Raw genomic sequence first — 19,363 nt, 5'->3', positions numbered from 1 at the left:
GGGGGGCGACTAAACTCAACTTGGAAATTGTTTAAAAATATTACTTCACAAGAAAACTAGTTTTTTGACAGGAGTTTCATCCAATGATATCATCCAAAGTTCTGAGCTCCTCCTCTTGACTTTGAAAAAAAAAAAAAAAAAAAGTTTCACATTTCCGTACTTCCTCTTCCCACCCACCACATTCCCAAAACATCCCCACATTGCTTCTCCCCATGAAGAACTGTAAGGATACTGTAAGGACCTAAAGCAAGGTAGGTGTATTGGTATATTTCACACCTTTCTTTTTCTTCATAGTTTGCAGGACATTTCTGAATTTATTCTGCAACTTCCCTTCCGGAGGAGTTACGTAACACACGCAGTGCTGCCAATTGTAACGGGTGGAAGGGGGGGGGGGGCAGATTACACATCTGCTTTGACAAACAATGTTGTTTTTCATGTTTGTAGCTTCCCCACCATGGATGACAGTGCAGCAACAACACGCACCACCACCACGGAGATCCCAAGAGGACAACAACAAGGAAAGCATAATGACAACAAAAAGGTGGTGATACCCAGCAAACCTCTTCATCGCTTTGTCGAAAAGGAGCCCCAAAGTCTCGGTGTAATACATCCCTTCTTAAGATGTCTTATTCTGTATAGAGTCGTTCATGCGCTGATAATAGGCTGCTCTTGTCATCACCAGATTGTCATTGTCATCTGCGGCTGTGCAGAGGTCATGATGGGATTCGTCCTGGTCAGTGAACGTATGACAAACTCCACCGTGCTCTACATCCCTTTCTGGCAGGGCGCTCTGGTATGCGGCACAAAAGTCTAATTGAAATCCTTAGTCTAAAACGGCCCTAAAAGAGATGCTGTATTTAATGTGTTTCGTGTAGTCGGATATGGAAAACAGAACTTAGGAATATGACCTTGAAAATGTACGCCCACATTTTGCTCCCGTTTCCGCACATTTTTTGTTAGCATACATTGCTGTGTTATTAATACACTGTGTGAGTCTAACTGTGTTCTTAAAGGGGACCTATTATGATTTTTCCACTTTGCTGACCTATAAAAGTAGTTAGAATTTTGTATTCTCGTGTTAAACCATCCCAAAGTTTCAGATAATGAGGTTTGCGCATTTGAAAGTGAGTCCTGAAAAAGTTCGACATGACTAAAAACACTTGGTTTATGAGGGCGTAGCAAAAACTGTTCCTTTGTGATGTCACAGAGGAGCATCACAAGTTACCGATGCTGTAGAAAACGCTAAAATGCTAAAGCTACTTACCATTGAGAGACGTCTTGAAATAACCTCTTTTCTTGAGAAATTTCGGACTGTCCAGTCTCTACTTCCAGATTGGATTCGTCTCTACCGTTTATCAACTTTTAGTTTACCAAGTCCTGGGGCGTTGGCGTGCCTGGAGGCTGGCCGTGGGTGGAATACAATAAAACAGACCGTTGCAATCTCCAACGAAATACAGCTGAATAGGTGCAGATTCTGGAAGAACTAAAAAGCGTCTGTGGTGGTTATTGTGTGTAGCTGCTCTGTAGGAGTCCACAACTGAAAATGAGCATAATAGGTCCCCTTTAAACATGTCATGAATGAAGTAGGGAAATGTTATTTTCATAAAATTCTGACTTTTTCTTAGATTAGATTAGATTTTCTTAGATTACAGTTTTTTTTCTTAATATTTTGACTTTATTTTTGTAAAATATATTTTTCTTGTACGTTTCCTTGTAAAATAATATCTTTGGAACGTTCAAATGTCCCTTGAGCTGCACAAGAAAAAAATAAAAATAGGTGTTTACATTTTTTTCGTGATAAAAATGAAATGATTAGAAATTAAAAATATATACAAATGAATAAATACAGAATGAAGAACTTGATAAACTGATTTCCTAAGGCTGTTTGGAAATTAGAACAGCCTGGAAGTCAACCAGTGTTACAAAACAGAGGTTCCACTTTACCCTTTTTACTCGCATGTTAAATTCAATCCACTTCCAACCCCAATAGAATACAACATGGCTAAATGACTAGCTTAGTGCTAGTCAATAATAAGCATTGTGATGTGAGTGTTTTGGTTATTGCTACTATATTGCATGTCATAAAATGTTGTGATATTTGCTCTGACTTTCAGTTTATCATCTGTGGACTCCTGTCTATCTACACGGGAGCACGTCCGTCAAAGAGGATGGTATTATAGCCGAGTATAATTAATATGCGATTATTCCAGTGGGAGCAAATACAAGCACCAATATTTTTTTTTTGCAGGTGACGGTTTGTTTGGCCATGTATGTGATCTCCATCCTGGGAATCATCGTGTCTTTCGGATACAGGATATCCTGCTTTTCATACTATCGCTATGTGTGGTTGTATGCGGGACCCTTTGAGGATGAACTGTGGAACCACAGGAGATTGGTACGTGACCTTTTATTGTCACCACAGTATGTTTTCACAGTGCTTGAAATTATTATTTTTTTTTTTTTTTTTGTAGCATGAAATTTTTGGCGTTGAATCCATTTTGTTTTCGTGCTCGCTGTGCGTGTCGGTGCTTCTCATCTTCTTGTCCGTGGTCGCACGCCTGGCTCTCAAATCCACAAACACTCAGGTATGGTCAACAGTTGCAAACATTTCATAATTTCACCATTCATAAATACAACATTGGAGCTTTTTTTCAAATATGTAAAAGAAATTGTGTTGGAACTGCCGTCTCTCTGCCCTCTCCCTTTGTGGGTGTGACGACCGCGCTCTTTAAAAGTGTATTTTTAGAAGCTTTTTGTGAAATCCAATCCTCTAAATACGTTATACAGCATTCCTAGTTTATTGCTTTTCATTAGTTTCATACCCGACCGTGGTAAGTGAATTTCCGTAAAGTAGGATTGACTTTATGGGTCTTCTTGACTTGCTTGAAAATGCTAAGTTCGGGCAAAGAAGTAATACAATTTGCTTAAATATGGTAATTGTTTTATTTCATTTGAACATGCATCAAATTACAATTGAATGCATCCCATAATCAGTTCACAGTTCCACATGTCCAAAAGGAGTAGGAAGAAGCAAAGCTTATTAAATCCTACCCCTCTATCTGGTACTGTTACATTTGTTCACTTCCTGCTTTCCATAATACAGTTTAAGGTTTTTTTTTTAATAATGCACCTCGTACCGAAATATACATATTTTGAAATAGAAATATGTTGTTCATCCCTATATTTCACTCATTGTGACCAGCCCCTCCTCCATATCCTCAACAGGTCATTTTCCAGCGAGTTCCAACGCAGCAGTGACACAATATCCCAACCGTAATTATGGATCCCTTGCACTTCACGATCATTCATCTGTAGGGTTTAGCGTACACTCGCATTACAGTGTTAGCAAAGCGTGCTCCGTGTTCAGTATTCATTTAAATATGTTAAGCATTGTGGCTTGAGTTTGCACTGTATTACGTTCTTGTATTGGCATGAAGGAGTAAAGAGGAGCTTTGCACCAATGCAAACTTTAATCACTATAGTAAATATATTGTTAAATGACTTTCCAAAAGGCAGCTTTTGTACGTATTAGACACTATTAGGCAGCAAAGGTAAGAAAATAGAAATGTATTCATGGAAGAACCACTAACCTGTCGCCGTCAAATGTTTGCACTAATATCTCGTATGTGTACGTATTAACACCACTAACCACAAAGCTACAAATAACCCAACACTCATCGTAACATATTGTGTGTGTGTGTGTGTGTGTGTGAGGCGGGCCAACCCTGGAGAGGGGCTGCAGCTTGAGAAAAATCAAGAAAAGCTTTTTTCATACCTGCAAAGCTCATGTCGGTAATGTTTGATTTTAGGTCCGACATTTTTTTTTAGTTTTTCTTGTTAAATCATATTTTTAGGTCGGCACGGTGGTTGAGTGGTTAGCGTGCAGACCTCACAGCTAGGAGACCAGGGTTCAATTCCACCCTTGGCCATCTCAGTGTGGAGTTTGCATGTTTCCTCCCACATTCCAGAAACATGCTAGGTTAATTAGCGACTCCAAATTGTCCATAGGTATGAATGAATGAGTTCTCCTCCTATTTTGTGTGGAAGTGGTAACTTTTTGGCTTCTTATTTTGTCTTTCCCCAACCTCAGCCATCTCTGTGTGGAGTTTGCATGTTCTCCCCGTGCATGCGTGAGTTTTCTCTGGGTACTCCGGTTTCCTCCCACATTCCAAAAACATGCTACGTTAATTAGCGACTCCAAATTGTCCATAGGTATGAATTTAAGTGTGAATGGTTGTTTGTCTATATGTGCCCTGTGATTGGCTGGCCACCAGTCCAGGGTGTACCCTGCCTCTCGCCCGAAGACAGCTGGGATAGGCTCCAGCACCTCCGTGAGGAAAAGCGGTAGAAAATGAATGAATGAATAATATTTTTAGACTGCCGCCGGGCCGCACTTTGGACACCCCTGGCATAGTCCCTGTGTGATCTGACAGAAAACCGCAGTATTTGTCTGCATTGTGCATAGAAGTACACTGGGTTCTAGTATGGGGATCTCATCTTAAATATTATACTACTTGCAAAGTTAGAAGACCACATACTGTAAATAAACCAACCAATCCCAGGCTACATTTGCATTCATAGCATCTTATGATCAGTGTGATGCTGCTTGATTTTTACCGTCCCGTCACAAGTCAGGTATGGCCTAAGGCAGAATCACAGCTATGTTAATAGATAAAATGTGAAGTCCGCAACTGTGATCATCTTTTTATCTGTGAATGTGTCCTTGGGAGCACTTTGTAAGGGTCTAGTTTTAGTTTTCCTGTGCAATAAATGTTCATGTTGACGTTTGATTACACGTAATGCATCTCTTTCGTGCGTTAGGTATATACAGAGAAATCAGCACCACACATTTGGTCACTTAAATGTATTTCAGTGAGGCAGCAAAACAGCAGTTTATTCCGGAATCTTCCTCAAAGGTTGTCTGTCCGTGTTTGTGGTCGTTTTGGTCCGTGCCCAGGATGGCTTAAGTTAATAGACGTAGTTGCTGGTGTGCAGAGACTGCATGGAGGCCTGATCGGCCGAGCCTGTGGCCTTGTACTCTCCTTTGGCAGCCAGGCCGTTGATCTGAGAGGGGAGAGTCACATCTAAGCGTTAATCATCAGCCACGTTAACGAGACAAATCATTAACCGGTCAGAGTAAAGTTGGGGAATGCGAGATAAAACCGGATTGATCCATTTATTGCGTTACCTTGGCACGATTGCAGAAAGTTTCCTGTGCGGCGGCCTTGTTGGCGGCTTTGCCCTGCCAGGCCGCAAGTGTGGACGCCTGCAGTGCGCGGCCGTACGAGAAAGTGAGCTTCCACGGGCGTTCAAGGGGCACCCGGTTGATGGCGTTCAAGTTAAGCGACGCCTCCTCTTCGCTTTGACCCCCAGACAGGAAACAAATGCCTGCAAAGTCGGCGGAAATTAGATTAGGTTTTCTAACAATGTCGATGTTTGAAACTACCTGGAACGGCCGCTGGAACCGTGCGCCTCAGAGCTGTCACGGTAGCCATAGCGACCTCCTGAGGGGTGAACTTCTTAGCGCAGGAGTGTCCGGCGGTGACCATGTTGGGCTTGAGCAGCGTGCCCTCCAGGTACACGTGGTGGTCGGACAGAGCCTTGTACACGGCAGCCAGCACCTGAAGTAGTACACGCGTATCTTTTTAATTAACGTCATCTCTTTGGAGAACTTCATCCAAACCTACCTTCTCTGTGACATACTGGCATCTCTGCAGGTCATGGTCTCCGTCGGGGAGGATCTCTGGCTCCACGATGGGCACCAGGCCGTTCTGATAGAAGAAGAAAACATTTTATTTGTGGCTCGATTATGCAAAGAATCCTACTTATTTATATGTGAGCGCGTACCTGTTGGCAGATACTAGCGTATCTCGCCAGCACGTTGGCGTTTTCGGCGATGGCGAGAGCCGAGGGGCAGCTGTCGGAGATCTTGAGCACGCACCTCCACTTGGCAAAGTCGCAGCCGTCTTTCTTGTACTGAGCGCAGCGCTCCGACAGGCCGTCAAGACCTGGAGCGAGACAGCGAAACGTTTAATACGTTAAGGAAGCATCCAGCCGGGGGTTGAGATGTTACCTTGCGTGGTCGTCTCGCCGTCTGTTCCGTTCAAACCCGCTGTGCCTTTGTCCACCTGAAACAGGAGACGGATATTACCTTTACTATTTTACCTTGACTCATTATTTACATGATGTACTGTACCGCCTCCTCACCTTAATGCCCACAACAATACCCTGTTCCTCGATGACTTTGGGGAAGGGTTTGCCCTTGTCTGACTTCTGGTACAGCGTCTCGTGGAACAGGATGACCCCGCCTATGGACTTTGAGATGCAGTCCCCGGCCGAGAAGAGGAGGTCACGGAAACAGCGACGGTTTTCCTCGTTGTTCTCCACGTTGATCTTCTGGAGACGCTTCCCCATGGTGCCTTTTTTTTTTTTTTTTTTAGAATAAGAAAGGCGTATTTAACGGCAAAATATCTCTTCTCTAAATGACATAGTCGGTCCATGTCAACTAACCGGTGGACTCGTCTGCCGCCAGGATCCCTTTCCCTGGGGCCACAATCCGCTTGGCAATCTCTGCCAGTTCCTTCTTCTTCTCCGGAGAAAGAGATGGGAATTGCTGAGCCATCCTAAAGGGGAGAAACAGGTTCTTTAAGAAGGGAGTCTTTGCAGAAAGTATGAGGAAGATGTTTTTCCCTGATCGCTGACTGCCTGTGTTGCATCACCTCTGTAAATATTTGACTTGCACGGTTCAACTTTTAGCCTTAGGTGTAAAAAAAAAACAAAACAAGGTAGATGCATGGTAGATTATACACCAAGGCGGGGAATTTCATGTTTTCACTGGCTTACTGCATTCCCTCTGACGCGTCAGCACTCGGCTCGCTTTTCAAAATAAAACGTTCAGTAAGCAAATAGAAATCCGTCGAGTTCAGCCCGCATTATTAAATAACTTTTTCTCTCAAGATCTGCCCCCCCCCCCAAAAAAAAAAAAAAAAATAAGCAAAGTGGATAACTTACTTGACAGTGGGATCGAACTGTGGCGGAGAGGTAGATGCGTATTGATCAGACGGAGTACGGGGGGGACCAAAGGAGGCACTAAAGTCCTATTTAAGACAGAGAAGGAGGTGCTGTATGTGCAGTGATGTGGCGGGGCGTGCGTCACCCCGGGCAACGCTATTGGCTCAAAGCGGACAGACATGGGCGGGGCTTAGGACCGATAAGCGCTGCTTTGTGGACTTTAGGTTCTCCGTCAGGGCCTGCGGGCAGGAGTTAGAATCTTCAAAACGGTACACAGTGTGTCGTCTGACGGAGGCAGTGTCGCAACTCGGGTTTTTGGGTTTGTTGATTTGTTGGGAAAGGACATTTATAAGGAGATTCGTTCATAACAAGGAACTGTTGCGAAGGGACAAACAGCGACATCTGGTGGTGTGCTGGAGAATTGCAACTAGGGCGAGGGCCACTTTTTTTAATACTTTATTTTTATTTATTTAGTTTTATCTTTTATATTATATATATATATATATACATAATATATATTATATATAGATTATATTTTTATAAATTTTATTTATTTATAATTTCTTTTTTTAAACAAAACAACAACAAACACTCAAAACATACACAGCACACAATTTGGCTATCTCAAGGGCCACTTTTATTATTTTACAATATGTTTTATAAAGCAACATACTGTATGTAAATACGCTGAGAAGTTATAAAGTTATTTGTATTTCATGAAAAACCATCCCCTCGCTCTCCTAAATGTTTCCACTTTCTACTTACAATATCCTCATATATTTTTACTCAGAATATTATGATTTAATTCCCTTAATATTTAAACTTTTTCTCCAACAATGACTACTATTTTTTTAATTGCTCCATTTCTGCAATCACAATATGACTTTTTAATATTCTGATTATATTTTTTAAATGTGCCATGGGCTGTACTTTAGAGACCCCTGTGTTAAATTATAAACAAGTGATGTTATTTAATGTGACCCAATGTTAAGCAAATTCAAAATAAACCAATAAACCCAGTGCACAAAGCATTAAAGGCGTGCTTGGACGTGTTGGCTGTGGAAAAACAACACACTGACTGCAACCAATATTATGCGGCAGGCCCTCAGGCATCGTTTGTTCCTTCTTCTATGATGTCCCATTATCACTAGAATTGCTCAACTTATAGTTAAACATTATTTTGCATCAGTTTGTTTATCATTGCATGCACAAAGTGTTGTGTTTTTGTTTACACTGATGGCAGGGGTCACCGGTGCCCCCTTTCCAGCCTCCCCCACTCAGTCCACAAGATGACATCAATCAGTTTGAATGTTTGAGTCTGTTTGTGCTTTTACACAATAAGGACTATGAACCGGGTGCAATGTACCTTTTCAGTATTGCTGATCACAGTTCAGTCGAGGGTCCATTAGTCGCTATATTATGTAAGGACTGAGGGGGAAAAAAAGAGAGTGGGAAGTGCAGTTAATTCTTGGACGCCGAACAGAGTGTGCAGAAAATATAACGTCTCATGTGAAGCCATGTTACATTGTTTTTTTTGTACATTTCATATTAATTTCACAGTCATTCACAGCAATTCACTTTCAACTCATGTGTTTTCTAAAAGCGAAATAAAAGTCAACTAAGTAAGTAGATAGCATGTTAAAATATATTTTACTAGCCTTGGTCTGTTCATAACCTTTTTTATTTTGTTGATTTGTGTGCAATACACGTCTCAAACACGCGGCCCGTGGGCCAAATGTGGCCTGCAGGACACTAGTTTGAGGCCCCCGCCTTTATGAAAGTTTAATGTTAGTGCGGCCCGCGCTAAGTTTGATATGGATGCTGTATGGTATCATGTACCCAGAAAAAAATATTACGTTTGATTCATGTTCATGTTAAAGGTTAAATAACTGTTAATAGTTATCCTCCCTACCCGTGTGGAAGTGGTAAGTTTTTGGCTATTTAAGTTTAAAGGGAATAACTTGAAGGCTACCGTTTAGGTCGCTAGCTCTCTAGTTTGCGAGTTAGCATGTGTCTCAAGACCCTGCAGTTGCGCAATATGTTGTAAATAAAAAGAGTATAAATGTGACTATAGTCGTGTTTTGTCATGTCTACAGGGCTCTAATAATGCTTTAATTTTAATCTGAAAAAAATTATTTGTCTACCCACCAACTATATGTGGTTTCTTACGTTTTTATTATTTGCCGTTTAATTATCATTATTATTATTATATTTATTAATTACTGTGATTGATTTTCTTTATTCTTGATTTGTTTATTTATTTTTCATCTTATTTTGTGCAGTTTGAGTTTGAGACCCCTGTTTTATAGTATGGTTAGTGTGGTGAAACCATTTCGCCTCCGGGTCACTAGAGGGCGCACTTTCTTTATGAACTGCAGCTCTTCAACTTCCGTTTCCGAAAGGGAAGCAGCCGCAATATCAACATTTGTTACATTCAATTAACGTTTTTTCTAGTAACAAGTACTACATTAAAAGTGGTAAGACTTTTTAAAATACAGGGTCAGGTTACGTTAATCTTAATCACATGGCGCCGTAAAATCAGTGTCGGGAAAGGAGAATTTGTCCTCAGTCGATATGTAAAACCTAACATTAGCAAGTGGCTAGCATTAGCCTGATGCTAATGGGCGAAACAGTAGTTAGCTAGCTTTCTATAGTTCACTAACTTGTTTTATTCGGGAAGATTGCCACGTTTAAACAACAGTTTCTTGCTTATTGGTACCTAGAGTTCCACATATAAACCAAAAGGACTTACTAGCTGTAGTCTTGTGTTCTGCTGTAGGTGTCTTCAGGATGTCGGGGCAGAAGCGTCCTGCAGACCCCAGCGGTCCCCCTTCGTCCTCTGGTGTGCACCCAGAAAAGCGAAGGGAACGGGATGGAGAGGACGGAGGAAGTTCCGGTGTCAGTGCGACTGCAGGTGGGAGCACAGCGGTGGAGACGGTCATCAAACTGGGAGGCGTTTCCAACTCTGTGAGATCATGTTATTTTATAAAGGGATTCTGTAATATCAACCAAATATGTTTGAATGTTCTTAGTAATCATGCTTCTTGTTTTATTTCAGGAAGAACAAGACATTAAAGCTCTCCAGACAAAGAACCGTAAACTGGGGGAATCTTTAGATCAAAGACAGGTACATAATTTGAGTTTTTTTTTCCCTCAAGTACGGTAAGGTAAATGTTTATATTTGGGTTTTCTCGTTTGCAGGGGATAGAAGATGAACTGCGAGAGCGTATCGAGAGACTTGAGACCCGCCAGGCTACCGACGACGCAAGTCTGCTCATCCTCAATAGATACTGGAATCAGGTGGACATCCATTTCATATTAGATCAACGATACCACCATGACAAAATGTCAAAGTTTCCACTTCCTTTGCTTTCAGCTTGATGAAAATATAAAGCTCTTCATCAGATGTTATGACCAATCACCCAGCGAACCTGAGAAGTCTCCAACAGGAGACGGAAGGAACCTGAAGCCGGAAACCCCTGAGCCTGACGGAGACTCCAATCAGGAGAGGGCAAAGGACAGAAGTAACGGGAGAAGAAATTAATTACGCATCTATGCAAATGACAAGTTGCTGTACAACGGAATTTTGGAATATTGTCACACAGGCCACCAGGGAGAAGCGTCCAACTCTTTCCTGGCCACACTGGCCAGCAGCACCAGTGAGGAGATGGAAGCCGAGCTCCAAGAGAGGGTGCAGTCCAGTCAAATGCAAGCCGCTCGCATTGTGGAGATCTACAAGTGTCTAAAGAGCGCCGTGGACCAGCTGAAGACCGACGTGGACTCAGGAGTTGGTGAGTTAATGAGAAAGAAGGATCTAATTAATATGCAAATGAGGTGTACCGCTTTCTTTTGCAGCGGGGAACTTGTGGCCGGCAGCTTCCAAACTGAACATGCTCCTGACCAGTGAAAACGAGCGTCTGCAACAGCTGACCGAAGACCTCAAGCGGAAACACAGTCACATGACCAGTGAAGTAGGCAATATCGTTATTGGAAAGTGTATTATTTTTAATTTTTAGCTATTTAGCTGACAGTCATAAAGGACCCACAATGTACTACAGCGTTTTCAACCGCTGATGACATCATAGACGGGCGATGTAGCTGACTTCCGGTTGCCATTTTGTTAGCAAGCTCATGATGCTAACAAGAACTTTGTGATAAAAATACATCCACTTTATTTATATAGCACATTTTATAAACAGAGTTTCCAAAGTGCTGCACAGACTAGTAAAATAAAATGTAAAAATAAAATACAATAAAGGTACAAATCGAATTTAATCCAAAACTAAAAGACCAAATAAGAAATAAAATGGTAAAATAGAAATTAAAAATATTAATAAATAAATAAAAGTATATAAAAAAATAAAACCAATTAAAATAAAAAGAAAGAACTAAAAGACACAGGACCATACGACTCACAATAAAAGTATAGTGGAAGTAAAGTGTAAGTATAAAAATACATTAAGAACACAAAATTGGACTCACACAGTACAAGATGAGCAATTTATCGTGGTTGTCCAAATACCTGCCAAAGGTAGACACAGTGTAGATGTAATTAATGAGTACATCATGCATGTTCTCACATCTCCGCTCTCTTCCTTCCCTGTCCAGTCTCGAGCTCTGGCCCGTGCCGCAAACAAGGCGGACCAGCGTGTCAGCGAGCTGCAGGTTCTCATTGAAGAGCTTCAGTGGGATATGGAGAAGATTCGTCGGCGAGAAAATCGCCTGAATGCACACATGAGCGAGATACTTGAAAGGGTGGGTGAGGGTGGAACGTTTTCTTCAGGCTATTTACCGTGTTTGCGTGCACGCTGTTTTAAAATGACGCTTTCTGTCATCGCATCAGGTGAACAGCAAAGGCTACAAGGTGTGTGGGGAGGCCAGTAGTGTTTGTGGAACTATCACTATCAACAAGAGAAAGGTAGGGGTGTATTAATAGGACGCACATATTTCAAGCTAATCATTCCCTTACTTTGCATGCATTTTATTTTCATCCCGCTCGTGCAGTTTGAGGAAATGAACAGCGAGCTGGAGGAAAACCAAGAGCTGGCAGACAATCGTCTCACTGAGCTTCAGAAACTCCAGCAGGACCTCCAGAATGTGGTGCAGGAGAACAACAACATGAAGGTTAGTCTGATAAAACTGTACAATAATCCCTCATTTATCACTCTTAATTGACACCAGACTAGACCGTGATAAGTGAAGTAGGATTCCTTATAAAGTCACAAATACTGTGTCAATACTGTATAGGACCCAATACTGTATTGCTCTCTGGTTCTACCATATCTTACTTATTGTGTGGAAATATGGGCTAATCTTCACTCGCTAAATGTACTGCAAAAAAGGTCAGTAAGGATAATTCATAATGCCGCCTACAGAGAACATACTAACTCCTTATTTCTAAAATCACAAATACTTCACCTTGCTAATATCACCTCCTACTTCGGTACGTGACAAAAATACAATAAAAAAAATGAAAAATTGAAAAAAAATTGTCATTAAAATTTTTAAAAATAAAAAAAATTAAAATATTTTTTTAATAAAAAAATTTAACTATATTAGGAAAGCAGGAAGTGAACAAATGTAACAGTTACTGATTGTAAAAGTACCCGATGGAGGGGTAAGATTTAATAAGCTTTGCTTCTTCCTACTCCTTTCGGACATGTGGAACTGTGAACTGATTATGTGATGCATTCAATTGTAATCTGATGCATGTTCAAATGAAATAAAACCATTACCATTACCAATATATATAAACCAAATATTTTTGTAGTTGTGAGCCCAGACAATCAAGTGACACCCAGTGGCAGTTCATCATGTGTTTGTATTTTAGTGTATTTAGAACATTTTTATGTTGTAAATTCCTTAATTCCATTGCTAATGCATTTGTGGACTAATAATAGGTCATAGTCAACCATGAAACAGCAGTTATTTATGAATACATTTTTGAAAAACTATGATGGTGTGAAGTAGCGATGTTTGAACCCCGATGTAGCGAGGGCCAATATTATTTTGTTTGCATGTTTACCAATAAACAACTTCATCACGTGTCACAAAAATGGACTTCTGGCTGTGTGTTTCTTCCTCTCAGGCGGAGTTGCTGAGTCGGGCGGAGGGCATGGTGAAGGAGACCTCTGAGTACCGCTGTCTGCAGTCGCAGTTTTCCGTGCTGTACAACGAGTCTCTGATCCTCAAGGCGCAGTTAGACGAGACCCGCGCTCGCCTCAACACAACTCGGACAGCGCGACTTCGACAACTGGAACACATGGAGGTAAATTGGCGTGTTTGCGTGTCGGCGCAAAGTGAGCTCCGCCTCACTGATAACGTTTTTTTGTGTGTACAGAATGACGAGGTGACCTTGCAGAGGAAGGTTCGCACTGAGGTCTTTCAACTGGAAGATACGCTGGCTCAAGTCAGGAAGGAGTATGAGATGCTGCGCATTGAATTTGAGCAGACTCTCGCCGCCAACGAGCAAGCCGGTGAGCATCCTGGTGTGCCGCTCACAAACAGGGCACCAAACCTTGTGGTCGCCAGTTAATAGTCCTGCATGTGACGATTAATAGTGAGATAACGTGCACTTGATTCTGTCTCTCCCCGCTTCCAGGCCCTATAAATCGAGAGATGCGCCATCTGATCAGCACGCTACAAACCCACAACCAGCAGATGAAGGGAGAGGTTGTGAAATACAAGCTGAGGCTGAGGGAGACACAAGCCGAACTCAACCAGGTTGGATGCAAAGGGGAACTCCATCATTAGAATCTCATTACTCATGTGTATTAAGGCAGCGGTCTAGTGGTTAGCGCGCAGACATCACAGCTAGGAGACCAGGGTTCAATTCCACCCTCGGCCATCTCTGTGTGGAGTTTGCATGTTCTCCCCGTGCATGCGTGGGTTTTCTCCGGGTACTCCCGTTTCCTCTCACATTCCAAAAACATGCTAGGTTAATTAGCAAATTAACCATAATATGAGTGTGAATGGTTGTTTGTCTATATGTGCCCTGTGATTGGCTGGCCACCAGTCCAGGTTGTACCCCGCCTCTCGCCCAAAGACAGCTGGGATAGGCTCCAGCACCCCCTGCGACCCTTGTGAGGATAAGCGGTAGAAAATGAATGAATTAATGAGTTCTCCTCCTATTTTGTGTGGAAGTGGTAACTTTTTGGCTTCTTAGTTTGTCTTTCCCCACCCTCGGCCATCTCTGTGTGGAGTTTGCATGTTCTCCCCGTGCATGCGTGGGTTTTCTTTGGGTACTCCGGTTTCCTCCCACATTCCAAAAACATGCTAGGTTAATTAGCGACTCCAAATTGTCCATAGGTATGAATGTTAGTGTGAATGGTTGTTTGTCTATATGTGCCCTGTGATTGGCTGGCCATCAGTCCAGGGTCTTATATATTTCACTTTTATGTTTTTTTTATGTTATGTTTATTTCTATATATACTTTCTGTATTCTTATTTTATGTTTTTATATTTATTATCCCATATATTCAGTGTTTCCTCAGTGGGGGCTCTCTGCGCTGGGGGCTGTCTCCTCTCGTGGGGCTTACCGACTTGGGGTGGCTGGGATCTCTGTGGCGGTGCCCCACTGCAGCGCTGCGGGTCCCCTGCCTACCTGCTGTGTGGTGCTCTACAAATCAAGTTTGATTGATTGACTGTTGTCCGTGTAGATCCGTCTTTCGAAGGGAAACAGCATCTTGCAATCTCAGTCCAGCACAGAGATAGACGTGAAGGAGGACACGACTTCTCCTACGACGGCACCCGCGTCGGGGGAGACGGTGGTCAAGACTGAGCCTCCTGACAACGGATCATCCACGCCCAGCAGCACTGGTATGTCAATGTTTAATTCAGATTCATTTATATTGTATTTCTACCAGTTTTGCACATAGTGAAATCCTAAAGGTGACCACAAACATTTCAGGGGTGCCAATAGCACAGACAAGAGAACAAGGTGCATTCAGGGACAATTATTATTTTTTTGGCCAGGCATTGACCCGAAACCCACAGAAAACTCACTGACTTTGAGTATGAATTGTCATGCTCTTGTTTCCAGGCACCTCGGTGAAAACAGAGGCAGGAGTCGAGCTTGATGTATCGGTCAAGGAGGAGGAGAAAGAGGAGAAGAAAGAGAAGGAGGAAAAGAAAGAAAAAGAAACCATCATCATTAAGAAAGAGGAGAAAGAGCGCGAGAGGGAGAAAGAGAGAGAGAGGCCAACTCGCAGCAGCGTGGGCAACAGCGGGATAAAGGAAGAGAAGGACAAACCGGGAAGTAGCAGCCAGCCCGAGGAGTCTTCCGGGGAGAGGCTTTCTTCAGCCGGAGGGCCAAAAAGGAAAGAGGTGGAGCAGCTGAAGATTGTCAGAGTCGAGCTCAAGTGAGTGGAATGAGGAAGACACATGTTTTTTGTCAGTTTGGTAACGGTTTTTATTTCATTTGAACGTGCATCAGATTACAATTGAATGCATCCCATAATCAGTTCACAGTTCCACATGTCCAAAAGGAGTAGGAAGAAGCAAAGCTTATTAAATCCTACCCCTCCATCTGGTACTTTTACAGTCAGTAACTGTTACATTTGTTCACTTCCTGCTTTCCTAATATAGTTTAAGTTTTTTTTTTTTAAATAATGTACCTCGTACTGAAGTACGAGGCAATATGACCATCCAATGACATAATGGGTACCATAGCGTCTCGCCGGCCAAATGCGGCCCACGGGCCGCAAGTTTGAGACCCCTGACATAATGGGTACCATAGTAAGTGTCAATATAGTGATATATATAGCACATCATGACTGGTTCAAGACTCTTCATCCTTGTATTTAGCAAACATCAACTGCTTGTATTGTTTCTTGAATTGGCTCATCGTTGTGCATTGTTTGACTTCCTTACTCAATCCATTCCGTAGTTTGATTCCACATACTGAAATGCTATGGCTTTTTAACGTAGTCCTAGCATAGAAGTGTTTCAAATGTACTTCTTCCCTCAGTTGTAGAGAAGCATTGGATGACATTTTTAGCTAATTGGTTGTTTTTAGCCTTATGCATTATTTTAGCTGTTTGAAGATGAACTATATCAGCAAGTTTAAGTAGTTGTGATTTTAGAAATAAGGAGTTAGTATGTTCTCTGAATTATCCTTACTGGCCTTTTTTGCAGTACATTTAGCGAGTGAAGATTGCTTTTATTATACTCGAGCCAAGTGCTGTTAGTGCAATAATCACTCTTCTATTGACTATCCAGAAAAGCCCAGGAGTCCCAAAGGGAGATGAAGCTGCTTTTAGACATGTATCGCTCAGCCCCAAAGGAGCAGAGGGACAAAGTCCAGCTGATGGCAGCAGAGAAGAAGGCCAAGTCGGAGGTGAAAAAGCCCAACCCAAACCACAGTTTTTGTTATGAAGCTCTCTAAAAGATGTTTTAAAATGATGTTTGTTTGTGAATCCCAGGCGGAGGAACTGCGTCAGAGGCTGAGGGAGCTTGAGGAACGGGAGAGGAGAGAGGGCAAGAAAATGGCCGACGAGGAGGCCCTAAGAAAGATTCGCTCAGTGGAGGAGCAGATTGACATCCTGAACAAAAAGCTTTCCACAGCAAAGCAGGTACTTCAGCGTGTCGTTGCTGAATGTACACAACTCGAATGTTTTCCCTTACAGTCACTGTCTCCCTAGGAGGAGGACGCCCTGCTTAGCGAGATGGACGTGACGGGCCAGGCCTTCGAGGACATGCAGGAACAAAACATTCGCCTGATGCAGCAGCTCCGAGAAAAAGACGACGCCAACTTCAAGCTGATGAGCGAGCGCATCAAGTCCAACCAGATCCACAAGCTGTTGAAAGAGGAGAAGGAGGAGCTGTCGGATCAGCTGCTTACTTTAAAAACTCAGGTGAGCGTTTGTTGACAAGGCTGACACACATTTACTTTTGTTGATGTAGAGTTGGGATTTGTACCTCATTTTGTTACAAAAACAATATAAAACAATATATCTTATATATCTGTTCTGTAAGGTGGACGCCCAGTTGCAGGTGGTGAGGAAGCTGGAGGAGAAGGAGCGCCTCCTGCAGGGCACTATTAGCACTGCAGAGAGAGAACTAGCACTTAGGACACAAGCACTGGACATGAACAAACGCAAGGTAGCACATCTTTGAATTATCAATGGCTTTGTTTTTTTTTTTTTGCTGCAAATTTTCTCAAGCTTAACATACTGTAACTTGAGAAAAAATGAGGTACCAACTAATAACTGTTTCAATCAGTAGTTTCTGAATGAATGACTGAATCGTTCTGCACAAGCCAGAAAAAAAGCATAAGCAGAAAGTCGGTTTGATGGTTGTGTTTGCGTCCCCTCGTTTCCCGCCGTCCTCCAGGCTCAAGAGTCAGCGTTGTTGTCAGAGGAAGTGCGGACTCAGCTGGAGCAGGTTCAGCAGAGGCTCGCCGTGGTCCGAGAAGAGGTTGTAGAGAACAGCATCTCCAGGGAGAAGGAGTCGTTCAACGCCCGACGAGCACAGGTATCACACAACGATTACATTCTGGCGCACGAGATAATCTTGAGTAGTCCATGTACAGCTTGAATGGCAGTATAGATTTAGACACACGGGTATTCTATTTAGTGTGAGCACCATTGCTATCGAGCACGGCCTTAATCCTCTTGGGGATGGAATTCATGCATCTGCAAAATAATAATGTAAATAATGTGTTATTGATGTTTCTGTCTTTTGTTTTGAGGTATGCAGCATATCATGCACTGTCAAGATGCCAACATACAACCATGACGTTGTTATACATTTTCAGGAGGACATCTCTAAACTCAGAAGTAAGATTGAAAAGGCCAAGAAACCAGCTGAGAAAATCAGCAATGGCGACGACCTCCTAAATGAAGAAATTAGCGATTATAAGGTGAGCTGACATGGAGCAAAGCTGCCAGATCCTGTTTCTTTTATTCACTGATTTGGTCTCGCTTGGTTAAAAAGTCACTCCTGTCGCAGCAGGCTCTTGGTCTTGAAGGCTGCTCGCTATGATCCCGTAGCCTCCCTCGTCCTAGATCAGGGGTCTCAAACTCAATTTACCTGGGGGGGCCACTGGAGCTAGGGTCTGGGCAAGGCTGGGCCGCACCAGGTTTTCCAAAAAAAGATGAAAAATAAACAAATCAAGAATAAAGAAAATCAATCAATCAGTAATAAATAAATATAATAATAATAATGGTGGGTAGACAAATTATTTTTTCAGATTAAAATGAACAAAGCATTATTAGAGCCCTGTAGACATGACAAAACACAACTATAGTCACATTTATACTCTTTTTATTTACAACATATTGCGCAACTGTGGCCCGCGGGCCGCGTGTTTGAGACCCCTGATTTACAACATATTGCGCAACTGCAGGGTCTTGATACACATGCTAACTCACAAACTAGAGAGCTAGCGACCTAAATGGTAGCCTTCAAGTTATTTCCTTTAAACTTAAATAGCCAAAAATTTACCACTTCCACACGGATAGGGAGGATAACTATTAACAGTTATTTAACCTTTAACATGAACATTAATCAAACGTAATAATTTTTTTCTGGGTACATGATACCATACAGCATCCATATCAAACTTGCGCGGGCCGCACTAACATTAAACTTTCATATCAAGGTGGGGGCCTCAAACTAGTGTCCTGCGGTCCACATTTGGCCCGCGGGCCGCGTGTTTGAGACCCCTGTCCTAGATATTCCTGTGCACTCATTAATTCCATTCATCTGACTACAAAACATCCCCCGCTCTCTCTGACTCTCTCTTTCTTCCTTCCTCAGGCCCGGCTAACGTGTCCCTGTTGCAACTCCCGGGTGAAGGATGCCGTCCTGACAAAGTGCTTCCATGTTTTCTGCTTTGAGTGCGTCAAGACACGCTACGACACGCGCCAGAGGAAGTGCCCCAAGTGCAACGCCGCGTTCGGGGCCAATGATTTCCATCGTATTTACATCGGCTAGTCCACTCCTAATGGAAGGCGGAAAAGAGGACGAGCAGTATAGTGCAGATGCTGCCCGGAGCACTTGTTCTCCTCTTTTTTTTTTTTGTGTTGAAACAGCGCTACTGTACGTGTCCAGTCTCAAACGGAACTGAAGGCTTTAATATTTAGCTTTTAGTTGCTACTTTTGTTTTTTTTTTTAAGCTGACTGAATTTGTATGTGACATTGAAAGAAGCAGTCACACACACAAGATTAGCAACATTCCTGTTTCGTTACAATGAGGTGTACATTGTTGCTTTTTTTATTGTTATTCTTTAAAAAAAACGCTTAAAACTGTACTGAAATATTCTCAAGAGACTGAAACCTGAAGTTGTTCATTCATTTTTAATTTTTATCAATTAAATCTTTTTCGATAAAGCCGGTACGGCTATTGGGC

General features: G+C 42.4%; 3 protein-coding genes across 5 annotated transcripts; 2 read left to right on the top strand and 1 right to left on the bottom strand.

The window, feature by feature from the left end:
• The first annotated feature begins 8 nt into the window (after positions 1–8).
• LOC131110394 (uncharacterized) lies at positions 9–5,645 on the top strand. The gene is made up of 7 exons (XM_058063476.2): positions 9–251; positions 445–601; positions 683–793; positions 2,115–2,171; positions 2,249–2,395; positions 2,472–2,585; positions 3,226–5,645. Exons 2-7 carry the CDS (start codon positions 455–457, stop codon positions 3,256–3,258), a joined length of 609 nt encoding a protein of 202 aa, XP_057919459.2. The 5' UTR covers positions 9–251; positions 445–454; the 3' UTR covers positions 3,259–5,645.
• aldob (aldolase b, fructose-bisphosphate) lies at positions 4,850–7,116 on the bottom strand. Its single transcript, XM_058063463.2, has 9 exons — positions 7,012–7,116; positions 6,511–6,623; positions 6,208–6,419; positions 6,074–6,128; positions 5,848–6,008; positions 5,688–5,771; positions 5,447–5,621; positions 5,189–5,388; positions 4,850–5,064 (listed from the first exon to the last, which is right to left on the bottom strand). Exons 2-9 carry the CDS (start codon positions 6,620–6,622, stop codon positions 4,969–4,971), a joined length of 1,095 nt encoding a protein of 364 aa, XP_057919446.2. The 5' UTR covers position 6,623; positions 7,012–7,116; the 3' UTR covers positions 4,850–4,968.
• A 2,225-nt stretch (positions 7,117–9,341) lies between these two features.
• Positions 9,342–19,296, top strand: rnf20 (ring finger protein 20, E3 ubiquitin protein ligase). 3 transcript variants are annotated; one of them, XM_058063447.2, is made up of 22 exons: positions 9,342–9,488; positions 9,791–9,978; positions 10,070–10,138; positions 10,213–10,311; positions 10,388–10,535; positions 10,617–10,802; positions 10,867–10,982; positions 11,620–11,766; positions 11,855–11,929; positions 12,016–12,135; positions 13,100–13,279; positions 13,352–13,487; positions 13,613–13,734; positions 14,670–14,829; positions 15,053–15,371; positions 16,231–16,348; positions 16,434–16,583; positions 16,653–16,865; positions 16,987–17,112; positions 17,344–17,484; positions 17,768–17,872; positions 18,772–19,296. In XM_058063447.2, the coding sequence occupies exons 2-22, from the start codon at positions 9,802–9,804 to the stop codon at positions 18,946–18,948; spliced, it is 3,084 nt and encodes a 1,027-aa protein (XP_057919430.2). In that variant the 5' UTR covers positions 9,342–9,488; positions 9,791–9,801; the 3' UTR covers positions 18,949–19,296. The 3 variants fall into 3 exon arrangements, with proteins under 3 accessions (XP_057919430.2, XP_057919431.2, XP_078644142.1); XM_058063448.2 differs by having other exon boundaries at positions 9,371–9,488; positions 9,773–9,978; XM_078788016.1 differs by lacking the exon at positions 9,342–9,488 and having other exon boundaries at positions 9,551–9,978.
• Positions 19,297–19,363: the final 67 nt, after the last annotated feature.

This window comes from Doryrhamphus excisus, linkage group LG22 (assembly GCF_037039965.1).
Source record: "Doryrhamphus excisus strain RoL-2023G ecotype Guam linkage group LG22, RoL_Dexc_Guam_v1.1, whole genome shotgun sequence".
Lineage (NCBI taxonomy): Eukaryota > Metazoa > Chordata > Actinopteri > Syngnathiformes > Syngnathidae > Doryrhamphus > Doryrhamphus excisus.
The sequence above is the reverse complement of the archived record's forward strand: the minus strand, read 5'-3'. Positions and strand labels throughout refer to the sequence as shown.